This window comes from Megalopta genalis, chromosome 2, assembly GCF_051020955.1.
Source record: "Megalopta genalis isolate 19385.01 chromosome 2, iyMegGena1_principal, whole genome shotgun sequence".
Classification (NCBI taxonomy): Eukaryota; Metazoa; Arthropoda; class Insecta; order Hymenoptera; family Halictidae; genus Megalopta; species Megalopta genalis.
In genome coordinates, this window is record NC_135014.1 from 19,252,852 (window position 1) to 19,272,157 (window position 19,306).

General features: G+C 34.0%; 1 protein-coding gene across 2 annotated transcripts in view; it reads left to right on the plus strand.

The window, feature by feature from the left end:
- PCB (Pyruvate carboxylase) overlaps positions 1 to 18,905 on the plus strand; it is a 59,678-nt gene extending 40,773 nt beyond the window's left edge. Inside the window, exons 4-14 of one of the 2 annotated variants that reach the window (XM_033470490.2) lie at positions 201 to 351; positions 1,470 to 1,681; positions 3,153 to 3,355; positions 3,961 to 4,222; positions 5,462 to 5,780; positions 11,179 to 11,229; positions 12,614 to 13,081; positions 13,761 to 14,150; positions 14,634 to 15,069; positions 15,792 to 16,188; positions 16,275 to 18,905. In XM_033470490.2, coding sequence (XP_033326381.2) covers positions 201 to 351; positions 1,470 to 1,681; positions 3,153 to 3,355; positions 3,961 to 4,222; positions 5,462 to 5,780; positions 11,179 to 11,229; positions 12,614 to 13,081; positions 13,761 to 14,150; positions 14,634 to 15,069; positions 15,792 to 16,188; positions 16,275 to 16,523 — 3,138 coding nt within the window. In that variant the 3' untranslated portion in view covers positions 16,524 to 18,905. The remainder of the gene's footprint in view (positions 1 to 200; positions 352 to 1,469; positions 1,682 to 3,152; positions 3,356 to 3,960; positions 4,223 to 5,461; positions 5,781 to 11,178; positions 11,230 to 12,613; positions 13,082 to 13,760; positions 14,151 to 14,633; positions 15,070 to 15,791; positions 16,189 to 16,274) is intronic. The other variant, XM_033470493.2, reaches the window with a different exon arrangement.
- Positions 18,906 to 19,306: the final 401 nt, after the last annotated feature.

The following is a 19,306-nucleotide window of genomic DNA, read 5'->3' on the forward strand; positions in this document are numbered from 1 at the left end:
GTTTCGAATAATTAATCCGTTAAAATAGTAAAATATGCCAGGTTGAACAAATTAACAGATCAAGTGTCTCATACTGATCGCGTTTCCTAGTATACAAAATATGCATAAAATATAAATAATATTTTCATGATTACGTCGTTGCATTTATACGAAGATTTTCTTTTGATATGAAGTATTATTGTTTATGTGTGAAATATCAGGTCGCTGCGAGACAAGCCGCAATAGAAGCTGGTGTGCCGATTGTTCCGGGAACAGACGGACCAGTGACCACATCCGACGAAGCGGTAGAATTTTGTAAGAAACATGGACTTCCGGTCATCTTCAAAGCTGCTTATGGAGGTGGTGGCAGAGGTAATATTGGAAAATTGTTAACGAAAATTCCAGTCTCGGTTGGTTTTGCATTAAAATAGTTTGCCCCTGACATATGTATATAATATAATAATTTGTTGAAAACTTCTGAAAAAGAGAAATGCTTGTTATTTCGATTAATAATTGTGAAAAGAATTTTAGGAAGCAATATTTTCTACCTGGAAATAGTATTAGCAATAGTAATAGCAATAAATTCATACTGGAATCTTTCTATGCTGCATTTGCATAACTTTTAGCGGCATTCATAATTTATATTTATTTCTACTTCGTACAAGGACGGTGGAGTCAGTTACTGCGGGGTAGCCAATTACTGTGCTTCTTGTTTATTTTCGAGCATAATTAACTTCATATTTATCGCATAAGGCATATGAAATTTTTTTATTTGTATTCAATTAATTATTTTATCTTATATTAATTTTATTGTTGTATGCATGGTCAAATGTTGTACGTTATAGTTACAAAACTCAAGGTGACCCAAAAATTTGGATAAAAAACGAAAATATCGTAACATTAATTGCCACCGTATATGCTTTATACCAAACAACTTTCGTTCAAAACACACATTATCTTTTTACAACGTATAGGGTACTGGAGCCGGTTACTGTGGGGTGACCAAGTGTTGTGTCTTTGGTTTGTTTTCATAATTAACTTTACATATATCGAATAGGACATATTAAATCTTCTTTATTAGAAAGTAAACAAAATAATGGAATAAACAAATATATCTTATTCAATAAATATAAAGTTAATAATAACCAGCTCCATTACCCTGGTTTACAAGAAAGAATAAGGTGAAAGGCTTAAATGACACATTCTGTATAATGAATCCAAAAAATCTCCTTGAACAAAATTAGGTCTAACTTAGATTTACGTTAGGTCTAGGTTAGATTTACGTTTGGTCTAGGCAAACCACAAAGTTGTTCGAAATATCAAGCTGTACAAAATATTCAAATTAAAATCAAACAAGAGCACCCTTTTGTAAATAATCATCTAGAAATCGTTTCTGTAATCCAGAAAAACGAATGTAATGCACACATATGAGTGTAACACGTGGAAACTAATCAAACGAACAATACAAAATGGTTTTTTAATTTGTTCAGGAATGCGAGTCGTGAAACAAATGGAAGAAGTACGAGAACTGTTCGATAGAGCTTCGTCAGAGGCGAAGGCTGCTTTCGGTAACGGAGCTATGTTCATTGAGAAGTTCATCGAAAGACCAAGGCATATCGAAGTTCAATTGTTGGGAGATACTGCCGGCAATGTTGTTCATCTTTACGAACGTGATTGTTCCGTGCAACGACGCCATCAAAAGGTCAGTTCATCGTAATAGAAGTTGTGCGCATCTGTACTACAATTGCTATCTGCTTGCTTGTTGCACATGTAGTTATACATACATATATATGTCATCAAGCATCGACACGAACAAAAATTAATGATAAAAATCAATAATTGAAGTATGAATAACATGTGAGCCGCTGATTTCCCAAATTGCTTAAATCCATAAAACAAAAAATAGAGGATGATTATAAAATAGAATAATTTCTTTTTTAAAATAGTTGCTCTTTAAAACTTCATTTAAAATATAAAGCTAAAAGTGTACATTGTAGAATATAATATTATCGGCACAGTTTTAATACATAATGATATGTATTATGATACACATGTATAATAGTAAAGTATTTAATATAAAGGTATGGTAATAAATTGTCTCAGATTATTATCATGTATAATATAATTGTACATACGTAATAATTAATTTTGTCTAATATATAAGCATAATAATATTTTGCAATAGCAATATTTGCAATAGCAAGCAGTATTGCAATAGCAATACTGTAATACTGTAATATTGCATACAAAATTTTGATATTTAATTTTTGTGGTAAAAGATTATGTCATGTTGCTCTCACAAAGAGTCTCTATACGACTGTATTGTTTTGATAATATGGTTCACTATTGTAGGTTGTATAAATAGAAAAACCTACTAGATAGTTCATTCATATTACTATTTTATACTTCGAACTTTATACATTTATTATGCTGTAAACAAGTAATTTAAAACAAATGTGTTATATATATTTTTTTACATTGCTAGTGCTTAGTTTACAGCTTTTCCTATCTCTATAAATAATCAGTAATGCTGTTACCATTCGACAGATAAAATTATCAGAAACAAAAGTTGCATGAAAACTACTCCTACAGCCTACAAATTAAATATTTGCATGTTCAACAAATATGAAATATACATAAATAATTTTCTAAATTTCTGGGAACATGTAATTTTGCTTACTATATAAACAATCTATTACGATAAAGCCTCTGAAAATAGAAGTACACTTGTTTATAATAAACAGACTGCAGTCTAACTGCAGACTAACATATGCAGAATTTTCAAATGCAAGAAAGCATATAACTAACGAAGTCTATCAGCGTTTTTATTTTATTATTATAATGAGCAATCTGCTAGTTGACGAAGGAAACTTTCTAATTTTTGTAAAATCACATATGAAAATGACAGTTTGCCTCATAATTTGTTTAATTATAAAAGATAGATCACATTCATTCTCACATCGAAAGTACAGTAATTTCTCCCTAATTCGCGCTCAAATTGCGCACAAAAATGGGCAATTTGGGAAGAGGAGATACGATTATTCGAGCCTTGCGTCTCGTTTTATAGTTGTTGGCAATTGATAAAAATAAAAACGAGCCATTTTTGTGTGCAATCAGAGCGCGAATTAGGGAGAAATTACTGTGTTTCAAACAATGATGATAAATACTTGCAGGTCGTCGAGATTGCTCCTGCACCATTGTTGGACATAAAAGTTAGGAACAAGATGACCGACTACGCTGTACAGTTGGCAAAGCATGTCGGTTATTCGAACGCCGGTACCGTTGAATTTTTGGCCGACGATTCCGGAAACTTCTACTTCATTGAAGTTAATGCTAGGCTGCAAGTCGAGCATACAGTGACAGAAGAAATTACTGGGTGAATACATTATCTTTATCTGAAAAATTAATTCCACGCGAAGGCGCCCGATTCCTGTATTCTGTACCTGCATAAACACACGTTAACTATTTTATGATTTCTTTCACAGCTAGATTGAGTGGCACTTGTTTTATTCTTAATAATTCTCCTAATGGAAGAAGATAATTTTTGTCATTTGTTTGCCTTTATTTACATTCATCCCAGATTTTGCTAACAGAAGAATCTGTTTCGATTTAGAAGAAAAATCAAATCAATAACATTCATATTTAGTGGATTATGTACGAAATCTTCGTCACGAGTACGAGTCGATATATGGAGTACAAGTGAATTAATATTAAACGTATCAGTAGTAAAAGTGACTGATATGTGTTGTCTTATAAAAATTACAAGATTGAATTTACCCAGATTGCAATTTTTATAACAACGTGTGAATTTCGAATGAAGAATTTTATTCAGTAATATCAAGTGCAAACAAATGTATTTCAGTTACTGAATTATTTTAAATAGAGAAAAATATATCTACGAAGTCGATCGTATTATTATATTTCTGTAATTAATTAATTTATTTTATTTCTGTAATTTTTAAGAGGTGACAATTCTTTCAGAATCGACTTGGTGCAGTCTCAAATCCGTATTGCCGAGGGTATCACGTTACCTGAGCTAGGAATGACACAAGATAAAATCATTCCTCAAGGTAGCGCTATACAATGTCGCGTAACTACAGAAGATCCTGCGAAGAGCTTCCAACCAGATACCGGAAGAATCGAAGTGTTCCGTTCCGGCGAAGGTATGGGTATCCGATTGGACAGTGCGTCTGCATTTGCTGGTGCTATAATTTCGCCTTACTATGATTCTCTTCTTGTCAAGGTATAGTAAACTGCGAAATCTTAACGTTAATCAAATATCGATAGCCTGAATAGAATAATAGAACTGTTCAGGGTGTTCCAAAATTATTGAAATCGCTTGAAACTGGAAATGCCTGAGGTCATTTAAAATCACTTTTTCCTCTGCGAAAATGTCGGCCACGGCTTTGTTAACGAGTTATTAGCGAAAAACTCGGACCAATCAGAGGGCGAGTATGACTGGCACCTCACCGTTGTGGCCAATGCTGTGTCCAGCTCGTTGTCGCGCCAAAATTCATAAGATGTACTCGCCCTCTGATTGATCGTAGTTTTTTTTGTTAATAACTTGTTAACGAGGTCGCGGAGGATATTGTCGCCAAGGAGGAAATGTCTTCAAATCACATCAGAAATTACCAATTACATTTGATACCAACATTTTTGAGACACCCGGTATATTCACGTAGAGGGAAATGTGTGAACAAAAACCATTTGTATGTACTATTTGTATTAGGTGTATACAAAAGTTTTAGTGGTGTGCATGTTGTAAATAATCTTGCGAAATATCTTTTCTCGTTTTCAAAAACTATATATTCTGTCATTTTTTAAATATTTCCTGTAGTTCGTTGAAAAAATGTTTCATACAAAACTTTATCAGTATTTGGTGGACTATTGGTTCGCATATCCTTGAATCTCAAAAAATGTTTTTGACATAAAAGAGTCAAGGTTCACGTTGACATCATATGTTCGAACTGCGATCCATATATTTAGAGCAATCTACAGGGTGTCCCATAATTATTTTAACTGTCGGAAAGGGATGATTCCTGAAATCATTTGAAGAAACATTTTCCTTAACGAAAATGTAATCCGCGGCTTTGTTTATGAATTATTAGCGAAATACCCTGACCAATGAGAGGTGAACTCAGTTGGCGCAAGGCGGCCGAACCAACGAGCGGTCGACCAACGATTGGCTCGGCTGCCTAGCGCTAGTCGAGCTCGCCTCTCATTGGTCACTATTTTCCGTTAATAATTCGCAAACAAAGCCGCGGATTGCATTTTCGCTAAGGAAAAAGTTACTTCAAATGACCTCAGGGATCAACCCTTTCCGAGTGTTAACATAATTATAGGACACTGTATAAACATAGAAATTACTTTACTCACCTAAAATCGCGTTCTTAACCATTATGCACTGTTATAGTATCAACGACCAAGAAATTATTATGAAACAAAGACCAGCATTTGACGGAAACATTGCTTCTGCTTCCAGGTGATAGCTCACGCGGGCGATCTGCAAGCATCCTGCGCGAAAATGAACCGTGCGCTTCGCGAGTTTCGCGTTCGCGGTGTTAAAACGAACATTCCATTCCTGCTGAACGTGCTGGAGAACCAAAAGTTCCTCAACGGAAAGGTCGATACGTACTTCATCGACGAGAACCCGCAGCTCTTCCAGTTCCACCCGAGTCAGAATCGTGCGCAGAAATTGCTCAACTATATAGGGTCCGTCCTCGTGAACGGGCCGAGCACTCCTCTGGCAACGGACTTGAAACCAGCCGACATAAAACCGCACATTCCTCAAATCGCTTTAGGTATAGTATCAGATCTTATAGGGGCGATTAACGCCGAATCATACTTATCCGCGGTTCGAGGCCGAATAGCGAACCTTGACGTTCTGGTTTCGCGATGAATGTGATTGGGTGCGGTTCGAAATTTGAGATCGCATGCTCTTCATGCGAGGGATAGCAAGTTTTCAGATTCGGTTATCTTCTCCGTTTATTTCGCGTATGGGGTGTCCTCTACTCATCGATGGTTGCGGAGTTCAATTTCTTTTGGAGTTTTAACATTTTAACCCTGGATAACTAAACCTTTTTTCGAGTAACGTTGACGTCAACGAAGGGCTCAGGACGCAATAGCGTACGGTTAAATTTACATGGACTCGTGAGCGAGCACGTAAAAACGGAGGGATCCGAAAATGTTCGATTGAAATGAAATGGGTAATTTCTGAGGTCATTTGAAGACACTTTTTCTTAGTCGAAATCTCCGTCAGGAATGAATAATTTCATTTGGTTCGAACATATTTGGGACACCCTGTATAAATGTATGGGCATCTTTTAATGCCAAGCACTGGCAACAGCACCAGCAATAAAAAAATATACAATAAGAAAGATGTTATTTTTAGTAATTGTTGTTTCACCTTTATAATTGTAGCATCAATGAAAAACTGAGATTCTTTTGATTAAAATGAGTCCAAACATGATGGGAATCGGATTAATTAATAAGCAATCTACAGGGTAATATAACTTTAACTTGCACACCTCAAATAAATGTTAAGTTATGCTTTTCATAAAAAATTGTCAAATACACGGTTTCAAAGATGAGTGAAGGGTCTTGTATGTCGAGAGTTTTCCATGTTTTTAAGTTAAACTCAAAGTTATTTGAGATGTGCAAGGCACGTGACTCACCCTATATAATAATAAGCTCTTCGTTAAACGTAATCCGATTTCCATCGTGTTTGGACTTATTTCAATCAAAAAAATCTCAGCTATCCATTGATGCTACAATCACAAAAGTAACATAAAAATGACTTAAAATAAAATCTTTTTTTGCATGTTTATTTTGTATAGTCGTGTTTTATTGAAAAGAACTATTTCTTAAAATATTACAAGTATTTTTTATAGTTGATATATGGCCCTTAAAGGTGTAAACATAATCGAATCTATTTTAGTTAATGATGACAATATTTTAAAGACGGGATAAATAGAACTGGAAAGTTACATCTGGCATTATGGTTAATATTTATACACGGGGTCTAGATAAGAACGGTCACTCGAAATAACTCGTTATCTACTGGCATCTTTCAAATGACGGGATCACATGTTTGGTTCAATGTTTTATTACTTTATATTTTCCGAGATATGAAACATAATATTTTAGAAAATGAATGTATTAAAAACTCAAGCTATATTTACAGAATCAGTTGCCTCGAATGTGACAAATTCAATTCAAACACATTTCGATAAAGCGAATAGGTAACGAATTATTTCGTATAAGTAGACTTTTTCACTCATCCTATATGTATTACATTAAAGTTTCGGACATCGCATGATAAAAAGATTCCGATTATCGTACTGGCAAATGTTTAGTTATCTAGAGTTAATGACATGGAACAATGACAATGAACGATGCGAAATTGAAAATGCATTTTTTAATAAATTGCGCTACAAATTATAAACGAAAGATCTTTTGCTAATTGAGTTATATGCTAGTTGTAAATAGATGAAAGCAACAAGAATTATGAGATTACTGTTTAGTGAATCGGTGGTAAAATCATATTATTTCAATCTTACCGCGAGGATTAAGTTATCTCTACCACTTGAAACACTATCCATATGCTCTTGCTCAAAACCAGAAAATGATGTAGAAAGAAGAATGCAAACATAACCGTAAATGAAAAGAACAATAGTTGGAAAAACAAAGACTCTCTTGAAAACAGATTACATGAATGACTCGGCTGTCTTTGGCAATTAAAAAACGTATGCGTCAGGCCAATCTTGCATGGCTTCAAGAATAATCTGGTATCAATAGTGCTTTTTGTTGACAGAGACACAGTGGCCTACAGAAGTGTTCCTATATCTTTTAAAACGTAATAACTTTTCTAAAACTGTACTAGATCACTTCTTTTTAGATGATAGAGGGACTAGGCTATTAGACAATGCCTAAAGTGCTTTCTTTTTAAATTTTACTATTACTTGAAATGACAAAAAAGGAATGAAAAAACTCGTGTTTTAACTTTTTTATCTGAGCCTGAAAATTTGATCGAAATCGGTTAATATGATAAAAAAGTTAAAACACGAGAGTTTTACCTTTTTTATTGTCGTTCCAAGTAATAACAAAATTTAAAAAAACATTTTATTAATTGTCTAGTAAATTAGTCCCTTTATCATCTAAAAGAAATTCAAGTAATTCAATCCAGTTTTAAAATAGTTACTGCATTTTAGGTGTACTTTTGTGGACTCTGTATGTATGTAGAAAACGTGATTCTTTGACTTCTCTACTAATATAGCGTTATTTTATTTTTACAATGGCTTAATTACTATTAATTACTCAATTTGAGTGGAAAATAATTGATTTCAGAACAAGTTTCGCTAAAATTTTCAAATCCATTATAGAAAATCTAAAAGAATTAATACAGTTGTAAAGATTTCAATAAAATTCCTTCGTATATTGAAAAAAGATAAAAATGCCGTAAGTCGTCCAAGGTCGTCGTTTTGAACACTTGCATCAACAAGTGCGTGTATGTATATGTAACTAAGCGAATCGATGAATTGCGCGTTTGGTTCTTTAACCATGGCTCACTGTATGCGTTTTGAAGCGCTTCATTGCAAGGTAAACAAAAACCCCCACAACTCTGTTTAATAAAAACACTGTTAACCTTTGCGTGTTCTTTGCTTCTGTACTCACAAAAAGACTATTCGCATGTCATTATGTTCTCTTTAAAACCAAGTGACTTTGGTCTGATGTAGCTTTCTTTATTGCCATCGGTAGCCAAGTTATTCAGGTGATCTGTTTCGTGTGGTTTGCAATTTAGACATGTTTGTGGTGTATCTAAATTAGAGGCAAATATGGCAATAAAAAGTTCGTCCCATGTGCAGGAGTAGAATCAAAGGTGAGCATGTAGTTAATATAATGTGAACATTTTGTTACCACCTTAAGCTACAATTTTAGTGCAGTCAGGGACAGATCTATAATATAAAAAAGCTGATGTTGGTCGAACTTTATGTCAAACTTTATAGTAAATCCAAGTCTTTATCAAATGAATAAAACATGAATCATTTAAATAATTGAAATAATGCTTACTTTATAAATGGGTATTTTCAATTGCTCATATGTAGACCAAACACCCGAAAAATCTGAAAATAAATAATAGATCAGCAAAAAATCTTACACAACTCGTTTGATAAGAAATGTACAGAGTTGAGTGTTTATAAATAACTCTGCTTACTCCGTGATAAATATCTTTAGTTCTTGATGTGTTTAGCAATTACTTGTTTACCAGATATTGTACATCTTATCTATAGTTTTATGTATAAAATATCTTACCTATTGTCTTAAAAAAATTTAAATACGTATCTTATCTGCAGTGCTATTTATTTGATAGATTTATGATAAAAATGAGCAAGTCTAATTTTGAAACAGTAGAAACATCAAAATGACCAGATATAATTTGGAGCGGTATAAATATTAAAATGAGCAAGTGCAATTTAAGGAAATAGAAAGATCAATAGAATTAAAGAATATCAATATGTTACTCTCAGTATGTTACTCTAAAATTGGTAATGAGAAGCAGAAACTCTTATATGGCACTTGTTTCTTGCAAAGACGCAGACAGTTTTTGCGTTCCATAAAGATCTTCATTCTATTTGTTTAATAAACGTAGAGGTAAACACGAAAATATCAAATAAAGGAGGTATCATTATTCACATTGTGAAGTAATTATATATGAAGAGGATAAGAAATAATTATAGTGTACATGAAAAGCAAACCTACATGATTTGCAATAGCTGAAAACAATTGGAAAACGTGAATGTTTTGTATTATTTTTGTCATTTTCACGAGCAATAAAGATTGATTCGTCCCTGTTTTACCATCGGTAACAAAGATAGGTAGCGATAATCCCATCACAGAGGACTCGAGAATGTACCTCCCGAAGAAGAATGACTATAATTCTTAATTATTTATGGAATAAAAAGTTATGACATGGCTTGCGATTTATTGAAAAAGCGCATTTACATTTCAAATCGTTTTCTCGTAAACAAAGAAATTTTCAAAACCAAATTTGCCTCAATAAGTAATAATCATAATAATAATAATAATTATTATTATTCATTATGATCATCAGCAAGACAAACTCTTTTTTAATAAACATTTCAAAATGCAGAAAATATGGAGACTCAACAAATTAAAATAAATGTTCAGAAGTCTATTCAATTTTCTCGTAAGAAAAATGAATGCAAGAAATTATTTAAATACTTAATATCATCCATTGTACCGATTGCAATTATAAAACAATAACAGGTACAAAAACGACGTAGTTATAAAATTTGCTAGAAATATTTTTGATTAATTAGTAAATCGATTACATATCTCAAGTCGATTTCTCCCTGTAGGATTAAAATAGATATAAAGGTTATTTCTTATAGTTTCTCAATATTAGATTATGCCACAGAATTTTGGTAAACATTAAATATCTAATTTGACCTTCTAACATTTGACCTGTGGTTTGACTTTTGTTTATCACTTCATTCTAGTATACACCAGTCATTTTAAGATTAGTAATTATGAAACAAGATAGATTGATTTACTGTAAAGGTATTTATCATTCTACACTTGAAGTAGAAACAGTAGTAGAGACACCCTTATTACCTTCCGATTAGTCAAGTAACTTCTCACGCTTTCCTGCTGGGTACATTGACAACTGTAGTGGGTATTCACTAGACAACATTTTATGTTGCACTATATTTCTGCACATATTTAATCTTACATTCCCGGCACAGACACGAAATTATCATTTATCTATTTTATACAATCTGGCATGGTATTTTATGTTTTTATGTGTCACAACTTTATGTTTTCGCCGAGGGGTACAATCCGACTAAAACTGTTTCTATAGTCCTCGCACGACAAGAAGACACCTTTGTGTTTACATTTTCCCTGCGGTAGTGGAGCAGCTGGTAAGAGGGAGAATGTAAACACAAAGGTGTCTTCTCGTCGTGCCAGGACTATACTTGAGCATTTTCTCTTTGTGCACATTAATTACGTAACAGTTACCCGACTGGAGGATTCTAGTTTAGAGTGTTACCTTTCCAGCACATTTATTCTTTGTTGTTGAATAACTCCTCGCGTCCTGCTAGATATTAATGACCTTTTAGTAATTATACCTCATTGTTTATCGCATGCTTTTATCTTTTCGTTTGGCCATTTTTTTAGACTTTGCTAAGCTTGCAGCTGCTGACGAGAACAGTGATGCAGATCTACCAGGTATGCCGACTATGTACTGTATTTTCTACACGTGTATTACTTTTGGTTTTGTCCCTTGATTTGAAGAGATTGTAATGTATATTTTTGAGATCACGAAACATCGTTATCATGCAAAATACTGCGTAGAATTGGTAGAATTGATCAACGTTCCATTTTTCTTTATTTTCAGGAGCATTTGTAAATTGGTATTTAACTTCCTTGCGATCATCGTACTGCGTATTCTATATATTATCCTATATTCTATATTCCATATAGTTGAATACACACTTTTGGTTCACCTCTATTTTTCAAAAAAATACTGTCCACGTAAAACAATACTGCGTTCTTTTCTTTCATTTTTTTTATTTATTATTTACGAGAATTATTTATCATTAGTAACTGCACTAACACCTCGTCTACTAAACATTGTAAAATTAGTAACAGTCCTTATTAATTCAAAATTCAAGATGATCTCGACTGCTTTCATCAAAACTCCGAATTCATATCCATCTCAGAAATGAAATTGTAGATACAGTCGACGAGATACGTTAAAAATACTCGAAATCTCGTTGATATCTTCGAGAATTGAAACCATGGAAAATGCGGATATTGTAGGAGCTTCAACGAACATACATTCTTAAATGATTCTAAAATTCTAAAATTTACATTCGCACGATTACTACAAAGCAGATAAGTTTCATAGACAACGTAATTGACAGAAAAATTAATGAAAACGAGTACAACATGTTACAAAATTTGTGTGATTCTCGAATTGAAATCGAAATATTTATTAAGAATCACCTGTCGCGTGAAATTGCTACGTATTTGGGGTTTATATAGGATTAATTAAATAAGTGATATATTTTTTTCAGATGGAAGACATTACTGACTCATCCTGTAAAGCTTAACATTTACAATCAGTTTCAAAATTGAACAAAACAACAGAGTTAAACAAAGTACAAAATATGACAACACAATGGTCACTTGCAGTACAATGGTTACAAGTAAAGCATTAAGAACGTTATCCGCAAATAATAAACGAGTCACTAATGTTTCATAATTTTTAATGGGTATAAAATTGTCAACTGTAATAATAGCACCAATATTTGAATTGCTCGTAGACTTCGGCATAAAATCACTTAAAAACGCGGATTTGCTTAATGGGAGGTAGTATAACAATCGCAAACGCTTACGTCTTAATTCCTACTTCTTCGACTTTTGGTGCTTATTGTTAATTTCTTTTCTTCTAAACGACGTTGGAAATAATTACAATTCAACTTCAGGTCGCTTTTACTCTCACTTGATCTGTGGCGTTTAATACCATATCTGTCTCACTAACAACTGCACGTCAAAGCTTCTTCGAGCCGTCTGTAACATGTTCAACAAATTGCGACTGATATTTCAGACATTCTGGAACCACCGAAGGGTTTTCGTCACATCTACAAGGAGCAAGGACCGGAGGCGTTCGCGAAAGCCATCAGGAAACACAAAGGATTGCTGTTGATGGACACCACCTTCCGCGACGCTCATCAATCCCTCCTTGCCACTCGCGTGAGATCGCACGATCTTCTCATGATCTCGCCCTTCGTCGCCCAGAAATTTAACAATCTCTATTCTCTGGAGAACTGGGGTGGCGCCACCTTCGACGTCGCCCTTCGGTTTCTTCACGAGTGCCCGTGGGAACGATTGGAGGACATGAGGGCAGCTATACCGAATATCCCCTTCCAAATGCTTCTGAGAGGCGCCAACGCTGTGGGTTACACTAATTATCCTGACAACGTTGTATACAAGTTCTGTGACCTGGCTGTGAAAACCGGAATGGATATCTTCAGGGTATTCGACTCTTTGAACTATCTGCCAAATCTACTTGTTGGTAAGTCATCTTGAATCGAACAGACACAGTAGCTTATACTAGTTTCTTTCTATAGAGTGTCCCATAATTATGTTAACACCCGAAAAGGGATGATTCCTGAGGTCAAATGACTTCAGTAATTTGTATCTTGAATCGAACAGACTCAGTAGCTTATACTAGTTTCTTTCTATAGAGTGTCCCATAATTATGTTAACACCCGGAAAGGGATGATTCCTGAGGTCAAATGACTTCAGTAATTTGTATCTTGAATCGAACAGACTCAGTAGCTTATACTAGTTTCTTTCTATAGAGTGTCCCATAATTATGTTAACACCCGGAAAGGGATGATTCCTGAGGTCATTCGACACTTTCCGATTGTTAACACCATTTTCGGGCATCCTGTACATTCAGATCTGCATCATAAAGAACCACTATCTATTTGAAGACAATTTGTAATATTTCCTTAGTAGATTAGTTGTTTTCTAGTATACTTCAAAGCATTGCTATAAAATAGTAAACCTTGAAATATTTGCATAAGTAAACATTATTTGAAAATACTGTTTCATTTAATTCATAACTGAAGTACTACTTGGAAATATTATCTAAATTAAATATTTAAATTATGGAAAAATACTATTTACTATTTACACTCAGATTTAAGAAGAAATTAAGTAGTAAAGAAAGTATTGAATTTCTGCAGGTATGGATGCAGCTGGAAAGGCCGGTGGAATTGTCGAAGCAGCGATTTCGTATACGGGAGACGTGAGCGATCCAACCAAGACGAAATACAATCTGAAGTACTATACCAACTTGGCTGATGAACTAGTCAAGGCTGGCACCCACGTTCTGGCGATCAAGGACATGGCAGGATTACTGAAACCAAAAGCAGCCAGAATGCTGATTGACGCAATCAGACAGAAACATCCTGACATACCTATGCATATCCACACGCATGACACTGCCGCAGCTGGAGTAGCGTCCATGTTAGCTTGCGCTGAAAGCGGAGCGGATGTCGTCGACGTTGCTGTTGACAGTATGTCTGGAATGACCAGTCAACCATCTATGGGCGCCATAGTTGCAGCACTTGATGGTGAGTCTTTCCTCGAAATGACAGAAGCTTGTCAAGTTTCACGTATTGTTGATTTTCTATCATTTTTATGAACTAGTCGCCATAATCTCTACCATAAGTTGTCAGAAGTTCTGGAACTTAGACGGGGAGATCGAAAGTTTAGGTATATGACTGCCACTGTATATAATAACTGATAGCAAACCCCTGTTTAAAATGTCTAATCGATTTCTGTCTTACAATTGAAGTACCTAATTGCTATCTATCATTCGCAACTATAAGAACAGTTTTGTGCCATCTTAGAAACTGATTTAGTCTAATAGTATAGCTTGCAATAGTAAAGTATCTTTTTCGGTGAATTCAGATGTCCTTAAAAATCTGCATTATTCTGTGTGTATCAATTAGTCATAAAATTATGAGAAGTTACATTAAAAAGATCAATTAACGCATTAGTTGTCTGCTACATTAATTACGGTGTACGTCTAACTGTATTTCCATGTTCTGTAGGAACGCCGTACGACACTAAGTTCGATCTCAGAGACGTTTCGGAATATTCCGCCTACTGGGAGCAAACGAGGACACTGTACGCGCCATTCGAATGTACGACAACCATGAAATCCGGAAACGCAGATGTCTACTTGAATGAAATTCCCGGTGGCCAGTACACGAACTTGCAATTCCAAGCTTACTCCCTTGGATTGGGTGCGTTCTTCGAAGACGTCAAGAAGGCTTACAGGGAGGCGAATTTGTTACTCGGAGACATCATCAAAGTTACTCCGAGTTCAAAAGTTGTCGGCGATCTCGCTCAATTTATGGTGCAAAATAAGCTCACATCCGATGACGTGAGAAACAAGGCTGAAGAACTGTCGTTACCAAAATCAGTGGTTGAGTTCTTCCAGGGCGCTATTGGCGAACCTTATGGAGGATTCCCTGAGCCGCTTAGGTAATGTCGATTAATGTACAATGTACCTGATTTAACTCAGAACGCTCGTATGTCTCAAGAAATATGAATAGCACATCATACTCTTCTTCATTTGACCTTCCAGTGACCTTGAATCGTCCTATAAAAATCAGGTTGAGATTTTCAAATAGTAACCTGCTTAATCAATATACGCATCATACTCTTCTTCGTTTGATCTTCCAGTGATCTTGAATCGTCCTATGAAAGTCAGGTTGAAATTTTCAAATAGTAACCTGCTTTTTGCATGTATTGACATGTATTAAGCATGATTTTTCTTCTGTACCTTGAAGTGGTGGCTCTAGTAAAACTATATTTTTAGTATTTTGTATTTAATTTTTTGTATTCCCTTCCGCGTTCTGAATTTTGTGATTTCATAGTTGAGCAGGTACAATAGTACCAGTTGTCAACTGTTCACGAAAGTATACTATTTTACAATTGTTTACAAGGCAATCATTGACAGTGTTATATTTTATAATTGTTTGTACAGCATTCTTTAAGTATATTTTACAATTGTTTCTAGGACAATCTGTAGCTATACTATATTTTATAATTATCTTTGAAGTAGCCTTTATCGCTAGTATATTATCCAATTGTCTGTAAAGCAGTCTTTGTTAAAGTATATTTTACAATTATTTGTAAAGTTATCTATGACAAATGTATATTTTAGAATTACTTGTAAAGCAACAACTACTTTATGGTTTCAGGTCGAAGGTTTTGAAAGACATGCCAAGGATAAAGGGCAGACCCGGAGAGAGTTCCCCACCGCTAAACTTCGAAGCCTTGACAGCGTCACTGAAAGAATCTCATCCAACTGTCACGAACAGAGACGTAATGTCGGCGGCCCTCTACCCTGAAGTTACCAACGACTTCTTAACGTTTAAGGAACAATATGGGCCGGTGGACAAATTGGAAACCAGGATTTTCTTGACAGGGCCGAAGGTCGGAGAAGAGTTCGACGTGACGATTGAGAAGGGTAAAACGTTAGCTTTCAAGACACTCGCCGTTGCGGAGGATCTTACGCCAAACGGCGAACGTGAAGTGTTCTTCGAGATGAACGGTCAGCTCAGATCTGTATTTATCAAGGATAAGGAAGCCGTCAAGGTAAAATCATGTTCTTCATTTTGTCTTAACGAGCAGTTGGGATTTTTGCGAATGCATATTTTGAATGAAATCATTTTCGTTGCTAGGAAATTCATGTGCATCCAAAAGCTGAGAAATCAAACAAGAACCAAGTTGGAGCACCAATGCCCGGCACTATAATCGACATCAGGGTGAAAGTTGGTGACACAGTGGAGAAAGGAGCACCGTTGATTGTCTTGTCAGCTATGAAAATGGAGATGGTGGTGCAGGCGCCAAGAGCTGGAAAGATTAAGAGCCTCGAGGTTTCTCAGGGAATGAGATTAGAAGGAGACGATCTAGTCTTGACTTTTGAATAAGGTTCCCCTTTTGAATAAGGTCTTTCCAGAGACTGGAACATCTCTGAAATCATGTCGTTGTATACATTTTTGAGGCAAGAGTACGTTTCGTTTAATTGATAGTCGCTGGATGTCGTTACTATTTGTAAATGGATAAATTTTACTGGTCTAAGAACTTGTAGAAAATAGAAATTGTACATACTTTAGTTTTAATCGAAGTTTGAAATTTCATGGATCTTTTACGTTGAAATTTCACGGCATTACAAATATAGAATTATATAAGGAAAGTGTCTTTTTAAAAACACATTTTTATCTTTTCTTGTCTTTCACACACATGTATACTTTAATGCGTCTTCTATTTGTTAAAGATTTGATAATATTAACTACAACATGTGAAAGTAGTAGTGCAGAAAATTATACACTGCCTTATGAGAGTTAGAAATGAATGAACTGCCCATAAAATCAAAGAAAACAGTGGAAAGCTGTTTAATTAAACAAAGGTGTGTGGCTCTTGATCAATTTCTAAAAGAATATTGCATACAAACAGTCAGTTTATCATATTAAAACTTTCATCACGTTGTGTATCACTTGCTCAAACAGTTCTGTGACATTGTTATGTAATATATTTTTTTATTTCAATCGATTCTTAATCATTCTCCTTAATCATTGTGCTTCGTGTGAATCATTTACTAGTATTTAATTTAAAGTCACTAGTATACAAACTGCTTTTAATTAAAAATCAGAGGAAACCATTCTACAGCTTGAAGAAAACAGAAAATAATTGTCAACTAGCGCATAATAAAAAATTGAAAATTTATAGTTTCAGTCCAACGTTGAAGTTTCCGTGCCTTGATAAATGCCTTATGACGAAACTGATCGCGTCGCTTTGAACGTTTCGCTTCATGTTTAACAGCACGTTTTCATGAAAACATCAGATTGGTAATATTTTTAAATAAAAACCATAAAATACTTATCCAACATTTGTAACTTTATACACTATCAGAAATCCATCTGAAGCTAAAAATATGAATCAACAAATTATGGAACTTTAGATTGAAATGTATATGCCTTTTATTTCAAATATTCTACTAAATTGTTTCAACAAAAAATTCCGCGAAAAAATGACTTTCTTAATTGTGGAGACAATTTTATAAAAATAAAATAAAATAAAAAACCCGTTACATGAATCGACTTCAAAGTTTTAGATATAACGTAAATTTCGTAATTTGATGACAGTTGTGGAACCAGTATAGTTTCTCATTAAATACCTTTTTAAAGTTTTTACCCTTTCATGTGTTTTCTAATTAAACTACTTAGAGTAATGTAATTACGCTGAACAGATAAAAAAACTCTGATACCTTAAATAGTTTACTTGTAAATAAAATTATAAGATATGTTAAGAAAAGTTAGCACAAAATTCTAATACATTAATAGTGACATTCTTAAATTAAGATTTCGGGTTTCCCAATATCCTGTGAGTTGGAAAGTTGCTTAAAATATATTTATACCACAGGAAATGAATAGTTGCAAATAGCGTTATTTTCTGTACAAAATTTTGAGTAGTATAAAAGCAGTTTTCTTCCAAATACAATTCAAAGCTGCCAAAATATGTTGCTGTTGTTACAGTAAGCATCGCGTAATTTTAAGTGGAATTATGAGAACTTACAAGCTAGAAAGCGTTATTCCCTTAGTTATAAGTTTAAACAGAAGTTCGAAACCCTGAAGATGTAGAAAGTATCTTTGAGAATCTTTGAATAATGTGTGAATAATAGATTTATTGTGTGTTTATTTTGGAAGCATCTACATGAAATATTATTTAATATTTGAAACAGTTGCAAGCACAAATGGTCAATTACAATAAACAATTTTTAAAATTGCATATATTTTATTAGTCGTCGTTTTATTTGGTAGTTTCTATTATATTCTACGTTGATTTTCATTGTAAGGAAGAATTACATACCTTACATAATAATTAATACTAAATCAAAGTAACGTTATGAATATTCTTAATAATTCATAATGATTTACAATATTTTTGTATTCATTAATCTGATGACATACCACTATTTAGAACAAAAACCCGATGTATATGCCAATCTTGTATTTTGAACATTCTATGTGTATGCAGCTGTAATACGAAATTTTAACGTACTGTATTCATGAAATCGTTGTACATATAAGTAAAGATGGCATGTGTATGTAAAAGATGACAATGTCTTTTCTTTGCTCGCATTTTAATGATATATAATACAAAGAAATCCAGATGCGTCAAATGTCGCAAACTTTACGACAGCAGGCGTCTAAAATTGATGTTCGTAGTGTATTTATACAGATATTAAAGTGGGGTGAATGTAATTATATTTATAAGATGTAAAAGGAGCAAATGCAAAGAGTCTCTTACGATTGATGGTCTCAGATATTTTTCCCCGCGACATTATTCCTTTTTCACGATATATATAATACGTATTTCCCTAATTTTGTCAAAATTTTCTCCAATTGACGAGCATTAAGAATATTTTAGCGATATTCATGTACATTATTAAATGTGTCTATGGAGAGTCTGTGTCTCTATGGAGTTGAAAATATGTTTTTCGTGCATGCCATTTATAGCATCATAAAGTTCAGACTTTTTGCTTTAATTTGAGGGACGAATTAAGTCGTCCCGATTGCTTTTCGCGAAGTTACAGCACTTTAATTGATAAATGTGCTGCCGGCATTAGAATAAAAGGAGATTATTTAAAATAGTAATAAGCTCGATACATTTATACAAAACGTACTTAGAGCATATACTCACTTTACACTTA